We start from the raw sequence: 13,395 nt of genomic DNA, 5'->3' as shown, positions 1-13,395 counted from the left end.
AAGAGAGTGAGTATATGTGTGTGTATTATGGGTACATTAGCAGAAGGCAACCACTACAAAACTAGAATGGCTTAAGGCAATAATGCAGAAATAAACAGGGATCAGACTACGCCATGGCATGTAAGCCATATTAAGAAAAATGAATTTAATTTTAACAGTATAACTGGGAATCATTTTAAAAGGACACTGACATAAACAGTTGTATTTCCAAAAGACTACCCTAGCTACTGAATCTAGCAGATTGAAAAAAAAAAAATAGTAATCACTTACTATCATTAAAAGGTGATTTATTATAACCATTACTACTACAACGATACTTAATAAAGTGTGGATATGAGGTGTCCTCTAAGAGCTCATGTGAGGTGAGACAATGCAAGAAAACTTAGAAGTAAAATGATTAAATTAGGTGGGTATCGCATGCCTGTAATCCCAAGGACTCCAGATGCTGAGGCAGGAGGACTCCAAGTTAAAGATCAACCTCTACAATTTAGCAAAGCCCCAAAGATATATCAAGATTCTATCTCAAAATAAAAAAGGGCAGGGGATGTGGTTAAGCAACACTGAACCCCAATGTTCTCACCCCCAACCCTAAAAAAAAAAAGTAATAAAATGGGTTGAGAGTCTTAATCAGTGCCTTAATCTCAATAGGGATCAACTGGGTGGTAACTAGGCACAAAGAGCATGACTGGAGGAGATATGCTGCTGGGGTGTGCCTTTGGGATACATATTTTTTTCCCTGGTGAGAGGGAGCTCCCTCTGCTTCCTGATGGCCATGTCCCTTACTGCTTTCCTCCTCCACACCCTTCCACCATGATGTCCCTCCCTCACCTGAGGGATGGAGCTGGCTGTCTATGGACTGAGACCTCTGAAACTGAGCACCAAATAAACTGTTCTTCCTCTAAAATTGTTCTCCTTGGGTCTTTTGGATATGGCAATGAAAAAGATGACTATAACATTACCATAATAAAACTAACTCTTAGTACAAAGAGTAAGAAATGGCCCCTGACCCTGAAGACCCTGAAGATCTCAAGGTTAGGAAGAGGAAACAAGCATCTAAGCAAATAATTTTTGTAATCTGTTAGATTATTACATCATATGGAAGTACAGAAAAGAACAAAGCAAAAACAAAGAATGTGGGCTGGGGAGATAGCTCAGTCAGTGGAGTGCTTGCCTTGCAAGCACATGGCCCTGGGTTCAATCCCCAGCACCACACACACACACACACACACACACAAAATATATATATATATATATATATATATAAACATATATATATATATATATATATATATATATATATAAACAAAGAATGCTCTGCAAGTGTAAACCTAAGAAAAGGAAGAAAGCAAGAAGATATTCCAAGCAAAGAAAATAATATGCTCAAGGACATGGAGAAGTGAATAAATATGAGCAGATAGTACTCACCACTGAGTATATAAGAAGAAGAATTGTTGGGCGAGAAGGTTAAACAGACATAGAAGTAGCTCCCATACTTTAAAGGCTTTGTTCTTTGAGTATTGGGGTGTGTCTATGATGCTACTAGAGATTCTTATTAATCACTTACATGTTGTTAAAAGTTAATGCTACAGAAGAATGAAAAATAACTGAAGTGGGGGGAAATGGGAACAAGGACAAAGAGGAGGCTGCTATAAGAGTCTAAGCAAGAAATGACCGGATCCTGAATTAAAAGTGGCAAAGAAAAGATGACATGACCCACACCAATAGGAAGAAATGGTCTCTTCCCTTTAAAATCTCCTAGTTTAGGAAGAAAATAACAAGTGCCTAAGCAAATAGCATGTAGGACAAAAGAAATTTCAGGTGCTCCAAGAAATGTAACCTTTTAAGGGACAGTCAGAAGAGGAACAATAAATGAGAGTCACAGAAGAAAGTACAAAGGATTCAAAAAAGGGTATGGTCTCAAATTAATAGAGGAAATGTAGAGTGGTCAAGTATATTTTCTGAACATACAGACACACATGTATTTTAAAACAGCCTTCTCTCAAGTCCCAGAAGCAATGTCACCAGTAGCAATGATAATCTAGAATCCAGCTATTAATTTCAAAATATCATTTCTCAGCACAAGGAACCAGAGCTTCTCAGAGAAATAAATGGCTAATTCCAGGTCTGAGGAGGGCAAGTACAAGATTGAACCTGCAAGAGCATACTGTGCCAGAAGTTTAAAAAACAATGGAGACATGTCAAAATGACACACAAGTCAATTTGACAGGGTTTCCACTGGTCAAATATGGGATAATTTAATTATCAAAATAATGGCATTAATGGATCATAATCCCACTGCATAAAACAAGTACATGAACCTACACTAACACAATAAACAAATGTTTGTTGAATAAATAAATGTTTGTAAAGCCCTTCCTTACTCTTAAAAAGAATGCCAACCAATCAACAGAAGAAGAAAGATTGACGGATTAGAAAAATCGTTATTTGGCAATTAACACAGTGATCCAAGCAATCTCTGGATGTCGAATGTAACTGACAATTTTGATGAAAAACAATATTCACATATTTTCAAAATTGCTCACGTGTGATACTTTTCCATTATAAAGGGGGAAAGAATAACTTTACACTGGAGAAATCAGACAATACCTTGATCAAGGTGGACAATGCCAGGAATGGGACAAATCAATTATCATGTGAAGAACACTACTATAATATTCTGGACAAAAATATATAATCTAAATAAAAAAAAAAAAACTTCAGACAAATGAGGGATATTCTTCAAGATTTTTTTTTTTTTTTTAATTTTTTTAAAGGCTAAATTTATAAAAGACAAAGGAAGACTAAGAAACTATTCCAGGGGTAGGGGTTGTGGCTCAGAGGTACAGTGCTCACCTGAGGGCACATGTGAGCCACTGAGTTTGAGTATCAGCACCACATAAAAATAAATAAACAAAATAATTTGCTGACTTTGGTAAATACACTAAAGTCACATAGGAGAATGCCTTCATTTTTAGGAAAGGCAAATTGTTGAGGGGCAATGGGGCATCATATCTATAACTTATTCAGAAAAAAAAAAAAAAAAACAATAAAAGAAAATTTGGCAATATGTTAACACTGGGGAACCTGAACAAAAAGTTTAGAGAAATAGCCCAGTTTTCTCTATATTTGTCACTAGAATGTGGCTTGCATATAGAGTACATATAGAATATTCTTGGCATTTTTGAGTCTGAAATAATACTAGAATTTAAAATTTTTAAAGTTAAGGAGAAAAATGTATATATCTTCATTATGGTTACATATAAGACTAAATTATACCACCTAAATTTACACTGGAAAAGTCTCTTAAGTTTCTGACTGACTTGATCATGATCCTGAGAGGACAACATTCCTTAAGGTCTTTTCTAACCTGGAAATTCTTTTTATATTATTCTCCCACTTCTCACATAGTCCTACATCCAAATCACTTGAAGTAACTTTTCCTCAACAAAGTCAGAACTTTAAAGAAACCTAACTTAATGGGCAATATAAACATGATTATTATGTATTTAGGGAAAAAAAATTAAGAGCTCACCCAAAAGAGTACAGTGAAAATGACTTCATTCAAAACCAGAATATTTAGAGCTGCCAGATTCTGTACTTTATCATTTAGATCAGGTGTTGGCAAACTTTTTCTGTGAAGGACAAGACAGTAAATATTATAGGTTTTGTAGGCCATTTCATCTTTGTGGCAACAACTCAACTCTATTACTATAGTAAAAAAGCAGCCACAAGACAATACATAAATGATGAGTATGGCTGTGTTTCAAAAAACACTGTATAAAATGGGCAGTAAGGTATATCTGGTCACTCCCTAATTTAGATGAAAATATTTTATCTGATAACAAAAGGGACAACTAGTGAGTTTTAGACCATTTCTGCCTTCTACCAAATAAGATGTATAAAAAGAATTTAATGCAGCAGTACCTAAAACAGCATTCTTTGGGGCAATTCTAAATTTGTTAAAAAAAAAATGGGATAAGCAATATTGATACTCATGGATATAATCTCTTACTGTACTGAGGACTTTTAAATTTATCATAGAAATCCAGGACATGTAACTTCATTTTCAATGTTGCACAGAATTTACATAGTGATGGAGTGAAATTCCAAGCAGTGACTCAAAACTTTTCACTTTGGTTAACTGCCTTATTTCAACTTTCTGTAAGGAGTTTAATGCTTAGTTTTCTAGGCAAATAATATAACTAAAGATAATGTCTAGATAAAGATGAAATAGAAGAACACAAATAGCCATTAAAAAGAGCTCAACTTATCATGCACAGGGAATGTTGTCCTTAAATCATCTAAATCCAGGTGCAAAAAGAACTATCCAGATTTCATTTAAGGAGAGCTGCATATCCTGTAAGCTAGGTAATTATAAGAGAAGCTCTGGAATCACTAATCACTATGATATTTTGATGTTTAATAGCAATTGAAACTGCCAAGTTCATGAGAACCTTACCTCCTTTTCACATGATCCAAATGAATGAAGATTTTCCAGTCAAGTTATAATTAGTCATCACATGAAATCAGTTGTTTTGCCTTGTGAAGTGTAGGCTATATTTTCAGCATGAGGGATGATGTACAACAACTCCTTTTGCAAAGAGAAATTATGCACATGTCCCTGCTGAAAATGTAGCCTGGTAAATTTGCACATGAAAATGAATACATGCTCATAAGTAACAAAGTGCTAGGTGATGTTTCTGGTTTAGGTCTACTTTAGGAGTCAAAGTGTGTATGTAAGCCTTGTGGAGTCAAGGCAGTAGTCCTGTGTATATAGGTATAGAAAAAGTAGCTCACTTAATCCTTTCTCGCCAGAAGTAGGGATTTTCCCGGAACGACATCCATTGTCGGCAATGGACGCACCAAAATAACGCCGGCGCCAGTGAGTTAACCACCTCTGTCCTCTTTTCACCTATTATATTTTTCATGCATCATCCAACTTCCCAACCATCTTCCTGTTTCTTCAGAGAATGCACGCTAGGTTCTTGTTTTTCTTCAGCACGAAGTTGGAAATGGAGTTGAGAAAAGGAGACACATGGTCAGCTGGTGATGTTAACAAGCTCCTTGCTGCCCTGAGAAGCTAGATGGAAATGGTTCAAGTTACAAGGGGATCATCATCAGATCTGGGAGGACAAAGAGTAATTCATGAAGCTTCATTCCCTTCCCTCCCACCCTCTTTCATTTATTGATGATCCCTATTATAGTCTGCCTTCACAGCAAAACCAAGATTTAGGATTGGGAAGCAATCGCTTTCAGTTCTTCACTCCATCCAGGGTAGAGAAGCCAAGTGGAGCACATGTTCATCAATGTTACGGTGGCCCCAGGTTAGGCAGACTTGGAGTGGCTAATATAACCACAATCTCAGATCAATGCTTTCTAGTATGATCTTGAAATTAAGTATCAGCAACTAATACAGTGCTTGGTAACAAGTACTTAATAAAGGATGGTTGAATAAGACATTTTCTTTTCAGCCAATGTCTACTTGAACACATAGGTGGAAGTCAGACAGAAGTAGTTAACTCTTCAATGCCGGGATAGTACAGATATACAGTAAGCACATTAGGTCAATGTGTTTCTCTAAGATATGTTCAAATTTATGGGTTCCTAAGATCAGACTTCTGGTTAAATGCTATCTAAAGTTTTTTTTTTTTTTTTTTTTAAAGGACAACCATAATCAGAGTTTAGAAGTCAGAGCCAGAATAAATGTTAATTAGAATGATAGATGAATTAAGAACCAATGTATAACACAGCACCAATGTGTAACAAAACATCACAGTTCACAGTTAAATAAAGACATTTTCTCAGTAATGCAATTCCAGAACAAACTAGTTTGAAGAAAGGAGAATTTTATTTAATGATTCCTTTGATGCTAAAAATCAGGATAAATCCAAAGTATAAAGGATAAGAAGAATATATTTTAAGTATAAATAAAAATTTAAACCTCAAGTCAAAAGGATCATAAACCTACATATTATTATAAAACTGTTTTGATCTTTCAGATACGAGTAAGGAGGATAAGAAGAAGGGGAGGAAATAATTTTGTAGGACTGAAAAATGTATCTCCAGAGTAAGTTTAAATTATCCCAATTACACCTAATCAGGTTAAATATATCCTAGAGTAATTCATGCCATTATAATTACAGAAACAAACTATTAGAGAGAGAGACAAAAATATTTGCTTTTTACAGAGTCTACAAAGAGAGGTTTATGATGATTGTACCTTAGCTATTTAAAAAATTTGCGTCAACTAGAGACTCCTCAGGCAAAAAACTGACTACAACGCCCACCTTCACTTTCCTTCTATATAATTATGGCTGTACAGTGGTACACACCTATAATTCTAGTTAATTGGAAGGCTGAGGCAGGAGGATTCCAAGTTTGAGGCCAGCCCTGGAAACTTACTAGACCCTGTATCAAAATTAAAAATTAAAAAGTAAGGGGATGTGGCTCAGTGGTAGAGCAACCCTGGGTTAAATCCTAGTGGGGGGAGGACCACAGCTGTAAAGGTTTTATCTAAGTCCTCTTGTGTACTTGTCTCCATCACTACTTCTGTTACTAAGCTACAGTCAAAATGCAGGTTTCACTGGCCAACTTCCCAAACACAGGAGGGACTCCTTTTAAGGACCTCTGTGCTGTCACAAAGCAGGATTTAAGTAAAGGTCCAACAAGTGACCATCCTGACATCTCTTTTAACTAAATGCAATTCTGATACCCGCAGTTCACACATTGTTTCATAAGTAGACTTACTATGAACACTTCCTTTTATATGTATAAAAAAGTCAGATTTCATAATACTGAGTTTATGCTGAATTTTCCGTGATGAAAAAGTAACATGAGTAAGAGCGCTAATCAGCAAATAAAAGCTGAAACCACACCAGACTTAAAGGGTCTCAATGCAGGAAATAGGAAGCATATTATACAATCAACCAACTAGTTATCTGGTTCAGTGTAAGGTTAGTTCCAGTTTCAGTGGGTCAAATCACAGTATTTTAATGGGGTGAGCTCTGTAGTTTCATCTTGCTGCAAATAAACCTGGATTGCTGGCTTATCTGATCACTCACCTTGGGCAGAAGAAAGGAGGAACAGAAAAATAGAAAGGTAGAAAGTAACCTGTTCCCACAAGGTACTCAAGACCTCCAGATCACTTTACACCAAAATGTTATCATGTTTCTCATAGGCTTAGCTTGTTATACACTCTTATGTTTATCCAAGACCCAGATGGGGATTTTGGCAAAGCAAACCCTGCACATCTTACTATATTCTTTAACAAAAGATTATGTTATACATTAGACATAAGGGTTCCAGACCTTCTAGTTTTCTTTTAGATAACATCTTTTGTCTAAAGAAATAGGCATTTAAAAGTAGGTCTATCTGGGCACGGTGATGCACATCTGTAATCCTAGCAGCTCCAGAAGCTGAAGCAGGAGAATCGTGAGTTCAAAGCCAATTTCGGCAACTCAGGGAAGCCCTAAGCAACTTAGTGAGACCCTGTCTCAAAAAATAAAAAAAGGGCTGGGGATGTGACTCAGTGGTTATGCGCCTCTGGGTTTCATCCCCTGGTACCAATAAATAAATAAATAAGTCTATTTCAGAAACAATGGAACTAAATATCAACTAGCTCCAAAAAGTTGTTTTTCTAAAATAAAAATTCATGTTCATTTTTGATGACAAGTTGCTAAATTTCTTTGGCTTTCCAATGAACTTTAATTAACTTTAATATTAATTTTTTCACTTCAAATATAATCACAAGTTTGTAACTCAAATGATTGCTAATTTTGATTTTCATGTAAAGAGCATCTGAATGAATGAAGTCACTATTGTGATATGTTTTTCTAAATGAGGGAAAGGGGGGGACATTTATACTGGTTAGGCTTGTATGACTCTTGCCAAGAATTAAAGGATAGTTCAGACACATTTATCATTAGCTGATAGTGAGAAAGATGGTATTCCATTTTTTGGAAATATATATAACTAGAAAAGTAAACAATTCGACTTAAGGTTGCAGAACTTTACACCTGAACAATTCAGGTTAAAGTGAACACAAACTGTTTTCTTACCTTCAAGTCCTTCCAACTGTCCAGTAGTTTGGTGGCCAAATCACTTATATCCACTGTTTTATCTGGCTGTTCTTGGCTCCTCTCACTCTCCACATCAGACACACCCTCCTCTTCATCTTGGGATGGTGTTTCTTCTGCAGTAGGTTCTTCTAGTTTTGTAGCATTACTCTCTTTGAGCTCTATCTCAGTGTCAGCCTCTGGTTCAGATGTGGATAGCTTACTGGCCTCCACGGTGGTTTCACTCTCCACTTTGGATTCGAGCAGCTGTTGTGGGAGTAGCTGTTGTGACTGCAACTCTTCGTCTTCCTCTACAGTGACATTTTCTAACTGATCAAGGTCCTCTTTGCCATCCTTGCCTTCTAGTTCACTGGTTGCATCAGAGATTGCACTGTCCATGCTATTTTCACTTATAATTTTAAGTCTGCGAAACATGAGTTTCTTGGGAGTATCTGTGTCAGCTTCTGTGCTCAGCTTGGAGGAAGGATCAGGTGTATTGAGTGGTGTGTGAGCACGTGATGTATTCTCACTAGAATACCCATCTCCTTCACTTAGCTGAGGTACAGCAGTCTTTGTCTGAGACCAACGTTGAATAATTGGAAGTACTTTGCTTTCCTCCAACATATTTTTAGTAGGAATGGGCAAGTGTTCCAAAGTCTTTATAATCTGATTAAACATAATTAAAAAAAAATCATATCACTTTGTACAGGTGACCTTTCAAATCTCTGGATGGGACTCAGATTATTTCTGTAGGAACACTACATTTTGGTACTGACTTACTAAATTAAGATGTTAAGTGTCTGTAAACGTATTTAACATAACTGTATTTAAAATATTATTTTCCTTTAGAAAAAAAGGAAAACTTTTAAGTCTAATCCACAAGAATAAAATGCAGAGCAGGTGACTACTCCCAATATAAAATGGAACTGAATAATATTCACTGGCAATAGAATATGTACACTATTGGACCTTAACCTGAGTATTATTTTCTAAAAAGTCCCCCCAAGTGACTGTAATAGAGGCTTGGGAACCATGTAACATATATTTAAATAATGTCTCACAAGAAAGATGCAGACATTACCTCCTTAGCCTCAGATAAATAACACTCTAGCAGAAAGAGACACTCTCTTCATTCATAGACATATTCCCCCATTCTGAAATTCAAGAATTTCTTCCAAAGTACGCCCTAATGTAGGCCTACAGAAACCCCAAGGCTTCCCCAACGACTCATTGCCAAATCTCCTGGGAGAAGGATGGAGGCAAAACATTGTCCACTTCAATGTTTTGTTTTTTAAAGTGATTAATCAAATAGATGATCAGAAATTGTGATTTTTAAAAAGCAATGCATCAAATTAGAAATTTCATGGAAAGGTATAAAAACTACAACTCCATGAACAATGCTGCCAATGAATCTTACTTAGATCTTTTAAAAGACTTATTTTCTTCAAGATGTTCTTATTCTTATAATCCAGAATTTAGCTTCATCAATTTTTCAGAACCCCAGAATAAAAGTTTTATATCATTTCCCATCATTTAAAACTATGACCTTACCAACAAACTGGATCATTTACTTAACTATGATATTATATCTTGTTGTTACAGTTCCCAGCTACATAGTACCAACCTTAAGAAGATACCACAGGAAAAACCAGAAGGCAAACTCACTAACTAGCAATAAATATGAAAGGTTATAGGTTTGAGGAATGATATCAGGGCAATAAATTTTTTATTACTTAATGCCATTGGTAAATACAGTACTAAATTAATAATCTCTGATATTACCACATATCTCAACCTAAGCAATCAATATGATAGTTTTAAGAAATAAGCAACCTGGATTTAGTGGTGTGAATCTGTAATCTCAGGGACTCAAAAGGCTGAGGCAGGAGGATCACAAGTTCAAGACCAACCTCACCAACTTAGTGAGACTGCCTCAAAATAAAAAGGAAAAAGAGCTGGGTGTGTAGCTCAGTGGTAAGGTACCACTGGGTTTAATTCTCAGTGCTGCAAAAGGAAAAAAGCAAGACAAATGTAAACTGACCTCTTCCTGAAGTTTCTGGTTACTTTCCCGGCCATCGCCAAGCTCTGCCATCCAAATCCACAATAAAGACAGCCCATGACGTTCCAGAAAGGACTTCAGGCAAGATTGTGAGTGTGTGTTCTTTTATGGGGAAAGAGAGGCAGGAGGCAGGACAATGGGGAGGCAATACCAGAAAGAGTGTTAACAGAAGGCCATGAAGAAGACCAAAGAGTTCACTTATATTCACGTATAAAACACACACACAAACAGAAATGTACAACTAACATGTTTTAAAGTAATGGAGTACAATTTTTTTCTGATTTGTAAAATGTAAAACTTTCTAATAGTAAACCTGGAATTAACTAAAGTATAAAATTATAAAAAGATCATTTATGATGAAATTCAATTCTGAATTTAGTTTTTTACTGAAAAAACTAAAACCATAAAAATTAGTCTTTATCATTTTCTTTTTTCTCTTTCAGATGCTTACCCAAAATGTTTTCTTTTGTTATTATTTTAAAAAAATCCATTTTTATTATCATTTAATTTCTTATGGCATACTTAATAAACTGAAATAAATGAGATTACTCATAAGGTTTAAAATCATACAAAACTTACAAATCCATTTAAAAAATAAGTAACTTTTTCATCAGCTGGATTATGATTTAAACATTCTACCCAAAATTCAGAAATAAAAATTAAGTGTTCACCTGAATGAGCTCGAGGCAGGTAAGTTTCTGCTCCAAAGTTTCAATTCGAACCATTAATCGTGATAAACTGAGTACTTGATTTTTATCAGAGAGACCTTCCCCATTTTCCATCAATGCTTCTAGCTCTCCATCAACCTACCATAGCAAAGAAAAATATCTGGTTATTAAAAATAAAACAAAACAACAACAACAAAATAAAACCTAACTTAAGAATCAAACAACCTGAAAATATGCTCAGTCTCACCAGTAATTAGGAAAATGAAAGTAAGACCTGTTGGACTACAGAGAGGGAAAAAAAGTTTGATACTACCAAGTCAACTACTGATGAAAACCTAAACTGGTAAGATCAATCTGAAAAGCATTTCATTCCTTCATCAGATATGTACCAAGAAATTGTCATTAATAAATGATGCTAATAAGACTTGGGATTTGATTTAGATTAAAAATAAAGATTTAAGATCTTAATAAAAAAAAGTTCTGCAGAGATTTTTATAACTGATATGAAAATGTTGACTACGCAAATTATTACAATAAACTTTCAACATTTGTAAATATGAAATAATCTTAGTCACTTTAAAAAAAATTTTTTTAGATGTTGATAGACCTTTATTTCATTCATTTATTTATATGTGGAGCTGAGAATTGAACCCAGTGCTTTACCCATGCTAGGCAAGCGCTCTACCACTAAGCCACAACCGCAGCCCCAATCTTAGTCACTCTTGATTACAAAAATATCTCATGTTCTTTTACAGAAAATTTCAAAATTAAGAAAATCATCCAAGAGCTGATAATTCTTTGACATATTACTTTGCAACCATTTTTCTAGGGGTATTTATACTGCCCTACAATTTCGTATCATGGTTTTACATATATTAAGACATAGGCATGTCCTTATAAAATTAAAAACATTTGTAAAACTGATTTTGAATGTGTGCATATTTTTTCAATAGTACTGAAAGAGCATGAGGTAGTGGAGAAAGCACCAGCTGCACAGTTGTTGACTCAGCTCAGGTAATAACTGGCTTTTGACCTAGATTAATCCTCTTACCTATGCAAAAAAGTGCACGATATAAGTATTAAGCTACATGAAATAAGACAGCAATATCACTTTTGTAGACTTTAATATACTTATTTTTTAAATATTTTTTAGTTGTAGATGGATACATCTTTATTTTTATGTGGTGCTGAGGATCAAACCCAGTGCCTTGCACATGTGAGGCAAGCACTCTACCACTGAGTTACAGCCCTAGCCCAACTTTAATATATTTATATAAAATATATTTAAACCAGCCATCACTGTGCCAGGTACTTAGTATGTGCTCAATAAATGATTATACAATTCATATACCATTTTTTAGCCACTTTCATATTGTGAGATAATATTAAATTAAATTTAAAAAGAAATTATTTAAGTCAAATATAATTTTAGGTGCAGGAGACATTGCAATAAAACCAAACAAAAAAAAAAAATGCCAAATTATACTACATGAAAAGTACTGCAGAAAAGAACACACTAGTTGGAAAAATATTTGTATATCCTCTGCTCAGCAATTCCGATTTATAAGAAAACACCCAAGAGAAACTTCCACACATTGTACACCCAGAGATGCATATGAAAGCTCACTGAAGCAACATTCATAATAGCAAAAAACTGCAAATAACCCAAGTATATGTGGCCTGGTTGGATAAACTGGTATGTTCATTCAATGGCATATAATTCCTCAATGAAGGGAATCAAGTGCAGCCAAATGCAACAATATCCATTGACCTTAACAACAATGTTCTGTAAAAAGATGAGCTTCAGAAGATTACATGCTATATTAAACCATTTCTATGCATCCTGAAATATGCATTTCAGAGACACATAGATAGAAAATTATTTTTTAAAAAGCACAGGAGTAAGACATAAAATTACAGGTGGTTAACTTTGAGGAGCTACACAAGGAGAAAGAAGCAGAAATGTTCAAAGTGCCAGCCACGGTGGCACATGCCTATAATCCCAGCGGCCCAGAAGGACGAGGCAAGAGGATTACAAGTTCATAGCCAGACTCAGCAATGGCAAGGCACTAAACAACTTAGTGAGACACTGCCTCTAAATAAAATACAAAAAAGGCTGGGGATGTGGCTCAGTGGTTAAGTGCCCCGAGTTACCAAATCCCAACTGCCAAAAAAAAAAAAAAAAAATCACAAGGGTTTACTTCAAAATTATGCTTTATAATCTACATATATTCACTGGCACTTTCAATTTAAATATTAAGTTTAAATAACAGCAACAGCTGGATGTGGTGGTAAATGTGTAATCCCAGCCCTTTGGGAGGATCCCAGTCTGAGAAACTTAGACCCTTCCTCAAAATGAAAAATAAAAACAGCTAGGGATATAATTCAGTGGTAGAACACCCCTGGTTTCAATCCCCTAAATACATACATACATACATATTAATTTACATTTACTAAAAATATTTTTTATTTATGGTTCACCACCTCCCAAAAAGCCCTGTGATAACTAAAAGTAAGCAAATGTGTAAGAAGGATTAGGATGTTTTACTCAGTTATTGATAATAAAAAACATGTATATGCACAAGAATATAGCACTTGAAAACTTATTCTGTTA

General features: G+C 35.1%; 1 protein-coding gene across 6 annotated transcripts in view; it reads right to left on the bottom strand.

Moving 5' to 3' along the window:
* SETD2 (SET domain containing 2, histone lysine methyltransferase) overlaps positions 1 to 13,395 on the bottom strand; it is a 119,485-nt gene that overhangs the window by 40,193 nt on the left and 65,897 nt on the right. For 2 of the 6 annotated variants that reach the window (XM_079116679.1, XM_079116678.1), the window contains exons 10-12: positions 10,785 to 10,919; positions 10,096 to 10,215; positions 8,058 to 8,720 (exon numbers count right to left, since the gene is read on the bottom strand). In XM_079116679.1, coding sequence (XP_078972805.1) covers positions 8,058 to 8,720; positions 10,096 to 10,215; positions 10,785 to 10,919 — 918 coding nt within the window. Of the gene's footprint in view, positions 1 to 3,532; positions 3,633 to 4,797; positions 5,081 to 8,057; positions 8,721 to 10,095; positions 10,216 to 10,784; positions 10,920 to 13,395 lie in introns of those variants that run through there. The other 4 variants (XR_013760099.1, XR_013760097.1, XR_013760098.1 and 1 more) reach the window with 4 other exon arrangements.

This window comes from Sciurus vulgaris, assembly GCF_902686455.1.
Source record: "Sciurus vulgaris genome assembly, chromosome: 16".
NCBI classification, from domain to species: Eukaryota; Metazoa; Chordata; class Mammalia; order Rodentia; family Sciuridae; genus Sciurus; species Sciurus vulgaris.
Note: the sequence above shows the minus strand (reverse complement) of the source record. Positions and strands in the feature narration are given on the sequence as shown.